The following is a 15,469-nucleotide window of genomic DNA, read 5'->3' on the forward strand; positions in this document are numbered from 1 at the left end:
CTTGTATGTGGGTCGGAACACGGTATGGGAAACACTTCAAATACTTGCTTAAAAAAATACAGTTTAAGTACCAATTCTGTGTGTCTGCTTTTGAAATTTTACTTTAAAGGAAAAAGCACTCACAGACGGCTCCAAATTGAGCTCAGCTCTTCAGCAAACATTTCTCCCTTGGTTTGTCGTTGGGTCAGACAACAAATCACACCTCGGAGAACCACCCCGATTCAGAGGAGTCCCAAACGGGCTTTGCAGGTGGCCCCAGTGATCCTTCTGGTCGGTCTGGACTTCCCCCAGAGCTTAGCCCTTCCTCCAGAACAGTTTTCGGACTGACACTCTGTTCTTCTGCTTCTTTCTCCCAGTCTCTCGCCCTGTTGCAAAGAAGACGTTGCTTGTTCTTTCAGGTCATTCCTCTGAGTTATTTCCAGTTCTCCAGAGAATATTTTGCAGACTGGCCCAGACGCTTCAGTATTCCTCTGAAATTGCACCTCTTCTTCAGGAAGCTTTTTTTTTTTTGGCTCTTTCCCATTGCATAAGGACTTTCTCCTTAAAGTTCCCTTGCTTTCCAACACACTGCTCCTGAGATCTCTCCCGGGCTTTCTGAGCCCTCTCCTGTTCCTCCAGGGCTTTCTTCTGAGCTTTCCCTTACTCACACTGGAGCTCCTTCTGAGCTCTCTCGAGTTCTTCTAGGACCTTTTTTTTTTTTTTCTTTCCCCAGTTCTTCCAAGATTTTATTAGCTTTGTTTTGTCCATTCTTAGCCCTCTCCTGCTCCTCTAAGGCTTGTTGCTGTGTTTTTGCAACTTCTTTCAGGATTTCCTGGGCTCTCTCTTGTTCTCCAACAGCCCTTATTTGAGCCCTCTCCTGCTCCTCCACAGCTTTTCTTTGTGATAGCTGCAGTTCTTGAGCCTTCTGTTCTTCTAACACAGCCCTCTGAGCTCTTTTCTTGCTCTCGTAGGGCCTTTCTATAAGCTTTCTCCAGTTCCTCCAGAGCACTTCTCTGAGCCATCTCCAATGCCAAAGTTGTGCTTTTTCCTTTTCTTGAGAAGTCGGAAGCAGATCCCTCTCCTCTTCTGCCATGAATTTCCCCACCCTTGGCAATGCATCCAACGATTGCTTTGTGTTTTGTTCCTCCTCATATTTTTTTTGGTGCCTGGCAATTTTCTGGACTCTTCTGTGAACCTCCTTCAACATGTTATTGGTATCTTCATCACAATCCAGCTGGCAGGCCAGTGCAAGGTCCTTTGCAGCCTGCTGCCAGTGACCTGGGAGCCGAAATGCTTTCCCTCTCCGCTTGTATGGCTGTGCAGAATTCGGGTCTATTTTTATGGCTTTGTCGCAGTCTCTGATGGCAGCATTTGGCTTTTGCAACGGTACAAAGACACTGGCTCGGTTGACGTACAAAGTACTAAGGCGTGGGTTCAGTTTGACGGCATCAGTGAAGAGCTGAACAGGTTTTTGAAATTCACCTCTTCCCACCGCATCAAAAGCCACCTTTTTCTTTTCATCAGCCTGCTTCATCATATCGCTGGTTATGTCCAAGTTCTCATCTCCCATCTCTGGCTCAATCTCCCCTTCGTTGTCTGTCTCCAACTCGCTCTCATCCCTCCCCGGCTCTCCACTGGACTCTTCCTCCCTCTCAAACTTTGCCTGAGCCTCAGAATCTAATTTACAAGCCAAGGAAACATTACAGGCAGCCTCTTCTAAACACCCCAAATGCTGGAGGGCTTTTCCTCGGCATTTATAGGCCTGTGCTGAACTTGGATTGAGTTTAATAGCTCTGTCACAGTCACTAATGGCCATAGTTGGCTCTTGCAGCTGCAAAAAAGACTGGCTCTGTTAATGTGTGAGCTGGCAAGGTGAAGATTCAGCTTGCTGACACTGGAAAGCGTATCGACTGCTTTCTGATTTTCACCTTTGAGGAAATCAAGGGCCTCTCTTGTTTTTTTCAATAATCTGTTTCATGACCTCCTCTGACTGCCCCCCTTTTTTTTTTTTGTGGATTATGTTTGTGGATCAGTTGTCTTCTCTTCAGCATTTTCCAAACCATGCTTGCCCTCATCTTCTAGAAACTTTCCTGCTGCTGTAACTAGCTCCTTTGCATCTGTTTTGCTTGAAGCAGATGGTAAGTAATTTTCTGCACTTTCTATGGATTTCCAGAGAAAGCGACGATCCTCAGAATTTAGAAAAGATGGGTCTGATTTTGCCAGTATTTTCCTTGAAGGCATGGTGCTCAGATCCCAAAAGGATGATGTTACACAGAATTTGCTGTCACTGAAAGCAGAGGAAGAAAGGTAAGATGAAAAATGGCTTAGGTGAGAGCTCTGACTATTAAGTTAGTGCCAGGTATATGTGGCAAGCTTCCCTGTTCGTCTTCCTTCTGTTGTCTTGCTGTGGGACCTAATTAAGGGGCTAAGGCCAGCTGCAGGGTCCCAATAACTTCGGGAACTGGAATAGAATTTGTCACTTCATATATTGTGTCATCACTGGAATCCCAGCATGGCTTCTTAAAGTCATATCACACAGGACGGGGTCCCTTTTATTATTGCACATTTTACGTATCACAGATATACGTGTGTGCCTCTGTGTGTGTGCATGCCTGTTACAAAGAGCAGACACAGGACTGGAGAGTCTATTTAATTTCACATTTAAACAAAACATCTTTTATGAGCCACAACCAACATGAACGCAATAACAGCTGGATAAGAATTGTGTATTTAGACATGCTTTGGTCAAGTATTTTCCCTTACAAATAAAATACGAAAACTAAACAGCTTGTCTATGGGGAATATGAAGACCAAGAAAAACGGTGCGGCACAGTTGTGTATGGTATCCTTTGTTAGGACATTCTCCAAAATCTTGTAAAACTAACTTTTTCTAAAGTTCATATATTTGCTTCTCAGGAACATCATTATAGCTCCAAAGGTCATTGGAGGGACAATTTACCTGCATCTAGAAGAACCAAGAAATCTTCTTGACGCACAGAAAAATCTTAGCCTTACTGAAGAACTCCTCAAGCTGAGCCCTTGAACATCCTTCCTTAACTTTCATACTAATTTGGGGCTGATGAGCCTCCTTTTGAGTTGGAGCCTCTGGCCCATGTTTGTTCTTACAGCGGATCTGGCTCTAAGGCATCCAAGAGGTTCTATCAGGCTGGGCTGGCACTGTATGGTGCTAAAGGCAGGCAACTACTCTGCTCTCGTATGGCTCACAAAGTTTTTTAATGTGTCTTTTCAGGTAAAAAGTTTGGGGTTTTTTTCCCATTGTTCCTCAAACCCACTTGTTTACTCCTATTAATTTCAGCAGCTTACTATCTTGTCCATGCTATGAACACCCAGGTCTCAGTCATTGTTTATTTCCTTTCACCCTTGCTTCTGATCTTCTTGATGTGCTTCTTCCCTTTTCTGAAACACCAAGTTCTGGAAATCTATTTCTTAACCCACGCTTTTCTTCACACACCACTGGCTTGTCTATTAAGTCCGTATATCTTACGGACTTGAAAAAACCACGTGGACTTGAGATTGCTTTTGTGTATTTCAGTCCTTGAAGCACCCTTTCTGCTTTTGCTAAGGAGTCAACTTAGAATTATGTTTGCACAATCTTTGCAATATTGATCAGTGTATGGATAGCAAAACCCAGCCAACCCAGAGCAAAAATGGACAGTCCCAATAGGCTCAAGAATTAACACTGATGCAACAGAAATTTGTTTAACCTGCCACATCTGCAGAACCCAAACAGAACACTGTTAACCTAAATAAACTAAATCTACTCTTTCGAACATCTCTTTCGCTGAAAAATGCAGTCTGTGGCTGTCACTGTTTTGAGGATAATAATGCCATCTAGTGAGAGAAAAGGCTCAATGTCCTATTTACGTTCTCTTACAGGTATAATACAGAACATTTTAGATTTACCTGTTGAAATGGTTGCATGAAAAGTGCACTACAAGAAATAAAATGTCTTCTCAGGAGGCCACTTTTTTTTTTTTTAAAGCAAGATGTTAACAGTTTCTTCAGCAACACTTGTATATTCATTTGTATGGGAGGATTTTATTATCTCTTCTGGACTTGCCCATTATACATATATATTAAAAAAATTAATGTAAACAGATTTTTTTCTTATGGAATATTTTTCAATAAACACTAAATTTTTCACTGGTTTGCCTTTAAAAAGCCATCTGACAACTGATCACAATGACAATTGATCAGATGATAAAAACAGGTTTCAAAGTTGATTTTGTTTCTGTTGTTGACTTCAAGAAAGGCTGGCAGGCACTCTGTCTGCCTGTCAAGTACTTTTTTTTTTTAATCCATATGTTACGATCATGCACTGAGAAATCTAAGAAAATATGAAATAGACATTTATGTATGCAGGCAAACATTCCTGGGCTAACACGTCCAAAGAAATCTTAGACCAAGGTTGAAAGTCCCAACTTCCACACGGACAAAAACGTCCAGGCAAAAGAAGAGAGTGTGTCTGCAAGAAGAATGGAGGTAGAGATGCCTTAATTACCTGTAAAGACCTCCAGTAAGATGCTTCTCTCCTATGTAACTCCTTTGCGGTGCTGCACCTCGTAGCGCAAGAAACACCACAGTCAGCGCAGGGAGGAGAGGAGTTGGCACCTTGCTCACACGTAAGGCCAGTACAGTTACAACACGGGTGTGTTCCTTTGCTTTTTGCCCTTTTGAGACCCAACCTGCTCTAAAAGCTCAGACTGGTGAGCTTATGCTTACATTAGGGTAAAAAAAGTCAAAATTACAGTAAGTGGGGTACTCGCAGAGGAGGGATGCAAACATGAGAGGTAAGGAAGCGTTGAGACTCTATGTCTGACCCTGGTGGCAGAGAAATGGGGCTCGAGGCTCACCTCCCTCCTCAGCTCTGGGGGAGCCTACACGCATCCCTCCGGGCAACACGGCCCGGGTAACAACAGCGACGAGGCAGGAACGTGAACATAAACCGTGTGGGGGAATAAAATGCCTGTAACTGTTCTGGGAGAAAACCAGTATCACTAAGAGAAAGTTCGCAGTGCCAAAACTCACCTAAGACAACCATTGGGTGGATTAAAAAGTAACTGGGAGACTTTTGAAAAAAGGCATCAGCTTGAAAAGAAGCATAAAAGCAGCCTGGCCGTTTGGCAGCTGTGGGAAGCGGGATCGGAGCAGCGGTCGGGGGGTTGGCACAACCAGATGCCGTCCCGCATGGGCACTGCCACCTCCGGGAGCTGCCCCCACGGCACCGTGAGCATCCCACCTCCTGCGCCCACGCCGCGGGGGATGCGAGGTGCGCACCTGTAACCCATGCCACCACGGGGGTGCGTGTGACTGCAGGTACGTGTTCATGTAGGTGTTTGGGATGAGCTGCAGAAAAGTGGTTAGAAACCCACAGGCGTTTATTAACACCTTGTGTCTGGTATGGGGGTTTATCGACCGCATTGCTCATACTGATCCCAAGAGTTTAGTTCACCGATTGCTGGTTACTTGTGACTGATAAATCAAAAGGCCCCTTTGAGCCTGATTTAAAACCTGTGAGTTGACCAGTTTTTCCCTGAGACAGCAATACCCTGGTCACCACGGTAGATCTGTGAAGCTCATTTGGGCACTTGACTCTTCCCACACAAAGGCTGATGCATCTTCTCAGAGTTGCTCTGGGCGTTAGGACACCTTCAAGTTCGTTGTTGCAGCACCTACACCCCATGATATTCAGCTCCACGAAAGCAGTGGGTACCCAGCAATGCCTGAAACAAACTTCTGGCAAACACATACATATTTGTCACTCAAGATTTGCTCTTTTACTTTGACAAACTGTAAGAAGGATCCCCTGACAGAATTACGACTTCACAACTCACAGCTGTTATTTATGCTCTATAAAATGTCACCAACATCTGCTACCGCAGCTAAACGCAGTACTGCAATGCGATTTTTAAGCTCAGATGTAAACAAACAAAAATTGTTTCCAAACAATGGCATAAAAGGCAATAAAGCTGAAATAACCCTGAGTATTTTAAAATCTAAAAGGGTAGCAATCCGAGGAATTCTTATAGCATGAGATGCGTACGAGAACTGGAAACTTCAGTTTACCAAATGTAATTCTTATGTGTCTGTCTGAATAAATTCAAGGTTTTCAACTCTTGTTTGCATTTTTCGTCTGCTTCTATGCCATGTTGACATTCCTGGTCCTCACATTTAATATTCACAGAAAGACAGGTGCCTCTTCACATAGTGCCCTAGGATCTGTCACCTCTGTCACTTCAGGTTCAACAAGGCCAAGTACCGGGTCCTGCACTTGGGTCACAACAACCCCATGCAACGCTACAGGCTTGGGGACGAGTGGCTGGAAAGCTGCCCTGCAGAAAAGGACCTGGGGGTGTTGATTGACAGCCGGCTGAAGATGAGCCAGCAGTGTGCCCAGGTGGCCAAGAAGGCCAACGGCATCCTGGCCTGGATCAGAAACAGTGTGGGCAGCAGGAGTAGGGAGGGGATCATGCCCCTGTACTCGGCGCTGGTGAGGCCGCACCTTGAATACTGTGTTCAGTTTTGGGCCCCTCACTACAAGAAGGACATTGAGGTGCTGGAGCGTGTCCAGAGAAGGGCGACGAAGCTGGTGAGGGGTCTGGAGCACAAGTCTGATGAGGAGCGGCTGAGGGAGCTGGGGTTGTTCAGTCTTGAGAAGAGGAGGTTGAGGGGAGACCTCATCGCTCTCTACAACTGCCTGAAAGGGGGTTGTGGTGAGGTGGGTGTTGGTCTCTTCTCTCAAGTGACTAGTGATAGGACAAGAGGAGACAGCCTCAAGTTGCGCCAGGGGAGGTTTAGACTCGATATTAGGAAAAATTTCTTTCCTGAGAGAGTGGTGAAGCATTGGAAGAGGCTGCCCAGGGAAGTGGTGGAGTCCCCATCCCTGGAGGTGTTCAAGGAATGTGTGGACGTGGCACTGTGGGACATGGTTTAGTGGGCATGGTGGGGTTGGGTTGATGGTTGGACTTGATGATCTTACAGGTCTTTTCCGACCTTTGTGATTCTGTGATTCTGTGATTCAGAACTGCCACAGGCACACCGGCAGTCGCATCCAGAAAGGGATGTCGCGGGACACTGAGCCAGACCTACAAGCACCTCCTGTGCAGGCTCATGTCATGTTGCACTCGGGCGAGCAGCCACCCCGACCTGGCTGGGAAGAAGAACGTACACACTTGCCTTGGGGCAGCCAAATGACTCCAGCTGTTCTTCCCAGCACCTGGAAATAGCTTTGGTCAGTGAAAAAGCACCAGTTCTTGCAATGCAAGCACCTAAAATTTAGAAACATCTTGTGTAACACTTCTAGGAAATGTAATTACTGCCACATGAGATGCTAACCCAAATGTGCACTTCCAAATACATAGTCTGATTCTTACAGTCTGCAATGGATCTCCACTCCCCATCTTTTGTTTCCTTCAGTATCAAGAAGTAACTCCTCTAACATGACTCACCTAGAGCAAAAGAACCTGTCTCCTAAATTCCAGTAAGATCTTAACTTCTTGGGCTTTTCTGAAATAAGTCCCTGGGAAAAAAATCAGAAAGGGACACTGGAAAAGCACTGGAAGGCCAAAGACTAGACGATCAAACCTTGGGCCACTATATCCATTCGTTGGGACATACTGACAGCCAGTCGCCTAGAAGTAAGCTTTACTGAGATAGGCAATGATGACAACTTCTTCCAAATGTGCAGCTCTATCCACACACCCCAAAGGCGTGGGCTGGTGCCAGAGAAGCCAGGGTCCAGAGGTCAGCAGCCGTCAGAATAGCCCTGTTCTCCCTGGAGTCATGTGAACACTGAGTTGTATAGGATGGAGCCGGTGCCGAATGTCATCGGGATCTTGCTAGTGCTAAATAAGATCAGTGAGAAGGTTTTCTCCACCTCTGACAGATGAAAAAACCCCCAAGTGGAGGGTAGCCAGGGAGCCTTTCACGGAGTATGAGCGCTAGTTAACTTTCTACCCTGAAACAGACCCTCCTCCACTGATACTTGGAGATGCCCAAAGACTGCAACTACAAAACTTGCCCAGCATCACAGTTTTAGTCTGGCACAGGCAACCTATCAGCAGAATCAAGGAAGTCACCATTGCTAGATGACCTTTAAAAAGTAAAGTCTTGCAAACTCTACATTTTCAGAGAAAAATCCTGAAAGATACCTACAGATGGCTTACTACCCTGAGGACCCATCTGGAGAAACACAACTTGAAAGTGCACAGGAGCTGATCAATTAACCTCTAGACAGCCTGTGTGTTCATAGACCTTGGGGCCGTCAGACGCTCTGAGATCATCTGTCCCCTTCCAAGGCTCCAGCTCCCGCGCCTGCCTGGGCCGACACTGTACCAAACAACTCTTCCTGGAGACAGCCAGAAGAAGTTGGATTTTGTCAAACGGCACCAGCTGTGTCTAGCAGGGTAGCATTTCTACGTAAGGTTTGGGACTAAGGAATGGAATAAAACATCCTCCACTCCATGGACTACGCCAAGGGCTTGAGGAGGATATGTAATGAGGGTGCCAACATTTCAAGCAGCTCCAAGAAAGCTCAGGAGTCTAAGGATGGACACGTAAAGATCATCCTGCTAAACAACCTGCAGGGGTAATTAAGAGCCAGAGAAGACTGAAGAAGCTCTGCATTCAGTGCTACATTCAAGGGTTGGCAGAGAGTTTGAAACCAATGCAGGCAATACTATAAATGATTTAACAATAGCTATCTCATAAGCAAAATCTACAGATACACAATGCAGCAGTTGAGGACTACTTCTAAGGCAGGCCAAAGCCACATGACTCATTAACTGCAGACAAGAGACTGAGCCGAGATCTAACGCCTAGGAACACGGCGGAGTCGTGGCAGCTCCAAGAAAAGAAAGCAAAAAAAGCTCCAAGAAACAAAGAGGAACTGACAGAGAAGTGCAGCACCGTCCCCTCCATTTTAGCTGCACATTTCAGACCTAAAGGACTGACCTCATTAGTACAGCCAACAAAGACTATCCGGCTTCAGTGCGTGTACATCGGTACCCCTACAGTGCAACTGCACGTATAGACAAAGCACTTGGAGTAGAATTATGAATGTTTTAAAATGACGTAAAGGAGGCTCACCTGACAGAAAACGTGGGAGTTAATGTCTAAAACCTTTTACGGTCCAAAAGGAAGCCCAGCCCAACTCCTATTACAATTTATCAGTGGTTGCTTCTTCACAGTTGTAAGACTGGAACAAACTGGTGTTTGCCATTTACTTCCAGAGTAGATCGCTACCTGCATGAAATCTGCAACTGATTCCAGCTGTGGTTCCTTATCCCCTCCTGTAAGAGAGGACACGGAGCCTATGAGTGCTATAGGAGAGCCCATATTACTCAAGTCTTCTCAAGCCTTCAGGACCTATTGTCTTGTCCATCTAGAAAAGCTCCACAGAGATTATTTATTTGATAATTCACATCCACCGGCCCCCTCTCAGGCTGCAACTCTGGGAAGTGAGGCTTTCACTGCTCTAGGGTAAAAGAATAGAAAAAGACATCTTGGATATTTTCTGTAGACCATATTTTGCAATTATTTTAAAAATCGGAAGTCTTATTAGCACCGCCTCTTTCAATCCATGAGAAGCTACAGACTGCCAGTAAGATTAGAATTAAAAAGCTGTTGATGCAACAAAAGACCCTAATTTATGTAACTGAAGCTGTATATTTTAAAGGCCAAGGGTATCAATAATGCTGAACTGACGATAACAAAGATTTGTCAGCCCTTAAAAGCCTTAAATCTATACAGCAGACAGAAGTCTTAGATTTCCCAGCATTTCATATCGTTTTAATAGCTTAATGATTAACTCACACTTAATTACATCATGTTCAGTGGCCGCTATGTTTGTCAGGTTCACGTCTAGAAACATTTGTAGGAGTCTAAATACCAGTCTATCTACACTGCAGCCCCAAAGGAATAACGAGAACCTTGGCAAACGTACAGACCAGGCACCGTCGATACCGAAGCGAAAGCTGGGACACTAACCACTGGGCATCTTTATCCTGCACCCGAGGTAGACTAAGCTCCTGAAGATCCACCACTTCTTTCAGCTGAGCTATCTAAATAACCTGGGGAAGATAGTTTGGTACAGACAAATCACACTGCTCTACCCTGAGGCAAAGGACGTTTTTCTTTGCAATTTAATTGCCGAAGGGGCTTAACACGGAAGTACAGTAAGAAGAACTAGTAGAAGAAAATGAACTTTGTACTTTGACAGTGTAACCAGTCCTTCACTGCTTTACCTCGCATTTTCTCTGGCTCCTCAGCTCGTAATTTCCTTCAGCTCAGTCCTCTTACAGCACCACGCTACACAAAATTTCCTTTGTTTGACTTGCATTACGTACCATACCTGAACGTTCCCTGGCCTCATGGCTGTAGGGAAACATGGAGCAACACCTCCTTATGTCGCTCCTACAGGTAGGATGTACTAAACAAGGGTTTTTTCCTAAGCACCTGACTTCTTCTCAGGAGCTAACTAGGGGTAGTTAAGGGCAGGCTATTTTTTTATAGTGAAAATCAGGCTTAGGGGTGAGTGAGGACTGAGTAGGCTAAAGGAAAGGGTGCAGAAAGGATGCCTGTAAGTGAGCTGGGGTTGAACAATTATCAGCATGGTGTGTTTGTGCCTGGCATGGCTAAAAATGTGAAGAGACTACGTATAGCCTCTTTAGCCTGGGAAACTCAGGCAATGTTTATCAGCGACACTGTTATATTACACAGGGATTATTATTTTACAGTATTAGGTTCTTACACGCATATTTTGACGCAAGAAGAGTGAAATATTAATTTCAACAAATAACTCCAAAGACGAGGACAATAACGCCTTGTGATATCAATTTCACAGCTTGACTCAGCATTAGGTTCTAATCAGGATTACAGCTCTTACAGGCCCAGTGCAGGTATCTTTACTCCAGCCACATAAATCCAGAATAACGAGAATTAATGATTTATATGTATGAAATACCTAGGAGATCAAGTTCTCTGTTGCAGGTAATAAGGAAAAGTGCTGTTGACTACACTTGAAAACTGTAATATTACAAATGCCAGTACCAAACAGCTGCCAGGCGCTTTTAAAATGAATTCTATAAAGGTACGCCAGATTTCATTCACATTATGCGCCATCAATCCCCTAGAAGCGAGATATGCAATCCAGTTAATAGCATTATCGGGATAGCATTGTGTCCACACATTAAGACAGATGCAAGGTTCAAAGTACAATTTGCAGATAATCATTTGGGCAAGATTATTTCATACTTGACTAATTTAGCTAACAATTTCAAAAAGGTGCTAATTAAAAAATGCCTGGGGCTGTAACTTGCTGCCAAAATCGCAGAGATGCTGCCATTGAAATGTTTCCACCTAATTATTAAAGAGAGCATTTGGACCGCTTCAGGAGCTGGAGTACAGACACAAACTTACCATAGTGTTAGCAAAACTCACTTTGAAACTTCCTAAATCTGATTACTCCAACATTTTGGACAGTTTTACAACACTGTAACTCTATGATTAAGAAGAAGTGACATGTGGGTAATAAAGGCATCAGAAAACACTAGATCCTCAGGTATTTATTTTTTAAACCAACACCATCTTGCAGACTTCTGTTCTTTTCTCCAATGATGCAAGTAATTGATTTTTATCTTACTGGGAAAGGAAGTGAGAGAAAGGAGATTTACAAATATTTCATTGCCTGCTCCAACTGCAACCGTTACCGACGGGGCTAAGGAACTACTGGCAAGTTTGTGCTGCAAATCGGCCAGATACATTTGTACCAGTTGAACAGAAGATTCCCCAAAGTCTTTTCACCAATAAAGACTTGGAGCATTACTGGAAAGATAAACAAGCAGAGTAATCTACCGAACCTTATCATTCCCTGGGCGGGATGAAATAAAACCCACCGAGACTGCTGCAGATTCAGACAACAGCAAGAAAGGTCTACAGCTTCTTCACGCTGTGAAAAGCAGCTTCTCCCTCCGCGCTCCTGCTTGCATGTCAGGAGGAGTATGCACTCAACTAGTGACCAAACAAAACTGCTTCTCTAATGACCACCATTTTCAGGTCGCTCTCAAGACATCTTTAAAGGACCTACAGTTCTGTTCAGAGACACTCCATCTCTGCTGGCTGAACAGTAGGTCCCACCAAGGTTCCTCAGACTGAGCATCTAGAAACTGAAATAGTCAAAAATCCCAGATCCATTCAAATTTCTTTTTTAGGTAACACACCGAGTGAAGATCTGTGAAAGCAGAAAGGAGAAAAGGGGGGGCATTTAAAAATATCTTCAAAAGAGTAGGAAAAAGGGGCATTAAAAAAAGAAACTTTGCAATTCTAGTTTTCTGAAGTTCAAGAATGATCCCCGTCCCCGTAAAACCTTCCAAAGACGATTTTCAGTTCTGACACACCCAAACTCCTCTGGATTCTTTTATGCCCAAGTTATTATATATTTAGAGTACGCTTCCAAGGCACCTTTTTTGAAAGCACATGCTGCTAGCGTGCCTGAAGCTCCTGCGCAAATCAGCGACACGTCTGCTTTGGCACAGGCACTTGGCAAAATTCAGGAGACCTCAACAGTATTACAAAATGCGAACCCATAAAAGCTTAATCTGAGCCAAAGGCAAATGTCCTACTTAATCTGAAAGCAGGAACACGGACACAGGCAGCCAACCAACTTTATACAGATCAGCAGGAAAAAATATGTAAAAAAACCCTAGGGCAAGTAAGGTATTGCTCTTTTCAGTGGTAAGAAGTTGTTTTTTCTGTCTGTCCACCTCTAGCCTTTCAGCTGCTCATTCTGCCCTACCCGTCGGACGGTTCTCGCTCTCATAAAGCAGTGGCTCTCAACTTCTTTCGTATTTTCACAGTTTTACAACAGGCAAAAGCTGAAGAAACAGCTTTTACCTTCAGAGAAAGAGATGGCATTCTGGCCCACACTCCTAGCCAGCTGGGATTTTGGACCTCACCGGAGATGACATGTAATGAAATAGCTTTTATACCAAAACGCGTATCATGATAGCAGGACTGGGGTCCAGCTCAGCTGGCCCCACTACCAGGACGGAAGAGACATCCTGAGCAGTTACTCCTGAGCCACAAAGCGAGTAGAAGATGTATTGAAACATCACTGAAAGAAAAGACAGTTTTAGTTTACTACACGTATAAAAAGCAAAAAGGGGCACGGGGCATGCTTCACAAGCTGAAATAAGTGCAGATTTGCCAAAACAAAGTAAAACAAGATCTCATCATGAAAGCGGGACTTTTCATTATTGTTTTGACACTATAGCCATGCAACGATGAACGGCGCGTTCATGGTTACTGAACACATTGGTTGCTCTGTCATCTTGGCTTGAAGCAGACAGGGGCACGTTCAATATACTTGAAAAAATGCTTTGCTTGCACTTTTTGCTGCTACTTCTGCATCCGCTATATGATTGAAGTCTTACGCATAATACATGCAACCACTGCATATTTTTGCAAGCTATTTTTAAATCTCTGAACACACACACACACACACACACACACACACACACACACACCACCTGAAAAATGTTTCTGCTGACATAAAATACTCTTCTGCTACAAAAAGAAAACTATCATCACTTCAATTTTAATCAAACTTTGTTCTCAGGAGAAAAAAAAAATCATCTTAAGGTTAAGAATATTTCCAATTTTAATTTGGCTTTTTTTAAACCTGAAGTGGTAATCAGGATTTCCACAACTACTATTAATTATGTTATTATGAAAGATTGAGTAATTTGTTTCTTATTTATACAGAAAAATCTTTAGGTGGAAATTGCAAAGGCAGGGATAGGGCCTGTATCATCAGCTGCTATTTACCAGAGCAAGACTCAGAGGAAACATTTTCTGGCCCATTGTTTATCAAAGTTACTTTTCTTATTACTCTATTTTTGTTGGATGAGCCCAGAAACGATGGGAGAATGATATTAACTGGCACAAAAAACCAAACCTTGAGCTTAAAAAGTGGCGCAGCTCAAAGAAAGAAGTGAGAAGTGGCTAAAAGTAAGAGAAACCACAGCCATCAGTGGCAGCTGTGCTAAACCAGAACAAACCGTTACAAGATTTGCAGCAGAGAAACCAGGAAGCATTTGAATTTTCTTTACCTCTCAGACCTGAACAGCTGATGGAGGCACACCTACTCCTCTGTTAACTTCCCTGTATTGCTTTTGCTATCTAGAAACCTTATCTTCAGACCTTTTTAGTCTGAAGTATCATTTAGTGATGCCATTTTAGTATACTGCCCTGTTTCTCTCATATTGCGTCTATCGTTATACAGACACAAATCTTCTGCTCTCACTCTTCAGGTCTTTCAAATGAAATTGAACACGGACTTTATTTAAAAGGTCATCTTTAAAATTATACACAATAAATCTAACATAGGTAAAAATCTATTTTAACAGCACTCCTCCCTCATCCCCACATTTCATCTCTACTGAATATTAAGCAGCACAAATCAAAGGATGGGGCTTGTTGACGGCTTCAGACTAGTGACATTCCCTTTCACAACCATGGCATTAAAGCCTGATCTAGTGGCATTTCTATAATTAATGAGGCTAACCCAAAGACACGGACCACAAGCACTTCATCGTTTCCTTCTGAACCCCACATCTGAGCTATCATTTCCTTCCTAACATTAATACCTCATTTATGTTCTTCCCCTGCATCTGTACAGCTACTGAGGAGGGAAACCATCTTTCTTCCCACCGTAAATCATGCAGATGTGCTTATCATGTCCAAACAGAGACTCGGGATCATTTAAGAGAATGAAACGCTAAAAATAATTTTTAAATGTCAGAAGCACATAGATATTCTGAAGGTTTCTCAAGATATAAATTAATCAAACATATTTACGATAATGTAAAATTAAGAAATAAAAGGTCCCATATATCTCAACAATTTCTAAAGACTTAATTTTATAGTCATCTAGTCATGCAACAACACCGACTGCCAAGCGATGGATCACTAGCGTGACTTCAGTCAATGGGGCAACTGTGCTGCCGCCTTTGAAAATCTGAGGAGGCACCTACCCGCAGCACTGTTCAACAGGCTGCTCTGTCCACGGAGGTCCCCTGGCACCTCTCCCACACCATCTCCTCGCTTTCTCCTCTCTCTCTTCCTTCTCTGCACTCTTCCCTTGTTTGGGCTGTAAATCTCAGGCTGCTGTATTTGTTCTCTGCTACGTCTGTTTTCTGTCCCAGAGCATACGCAGATGCCCACTGTCCCTGAAGGCCTGTCTTCCTTGCTTACGTAAGTCCACAAGCTGCCACCTTCCCAGTTTTTGTAGTCTTTTTCTTTGCCTTTGCTGCCTCTCAGAATAACCATTTGCCCCTCAAATTCACGAAGGCAAGTCAGATTCTGTCCCCAAAGGCTACTCTGCTCAAACAATCCATCCCTCCCAAAAAGTCCCCTGGCAAAGCAACCTGTCTTTTGCCTTCCCTCCTTCCAGTTCAAATGCTGCCTCGTG

General features: G+C 43.8%; 1 protein-coding gene across 1 annotated transcript; it reads right to left on the bottom strand.

Moving 5' to 3' along the window:
- Positions 1-643: 643 nt before the first annotated feature.
- LOC104261553 (putative protein FAM10A4) lies at positions 644-2,220 on the bottom strand. Its single transcript, XM_009817633.2, has 2 exons — positions 2,083-2,220; positions 644-1,630 (listed from the first exon to the last, which is right to left on the bottom strand). Exons 1-2 carry the CDS (start codon positions 2,218-2,220, stop codon positions 644-646), a joined length of 1,125 nt encoding a protein of 374 aa, XP_009815935.2.
- Between the last annotated feature and the right edge of the window lie 13,249 nt (positions 2,221-15,469).

This window comes from Gavia stellata, chromosome 6 (genome assembly GCF_030936135.1).
Source record: "Gavia stellata isolate bGavSte3 chromosome 6, bGavSte3.hap2, whole genome shotgun sequence".
In the NCBI taxonomy this organism is placed as follows: Eukaryota; Metazoa; Chordata; class Aves; order Gaviiformes; family Gaviidae; genus Gavia; species Gavia stellata.

Coding starts and splice junctions, on each gene's coding strand:
- LOC104261553 (XM_009817633.2), bottom strand. CDS start 2,220: ATGCCTTCAAGGAAAATACTGGCAAAATCAGACCCATCTTTTCTAAAT. Junction 1,631..2,082: donor AAACAGATGCAAAGGAGCTA/GTTACAGCAGCA, acceptor GCAAAGTTTGAG/AGGGAGGAAGAGTCCAGTGG.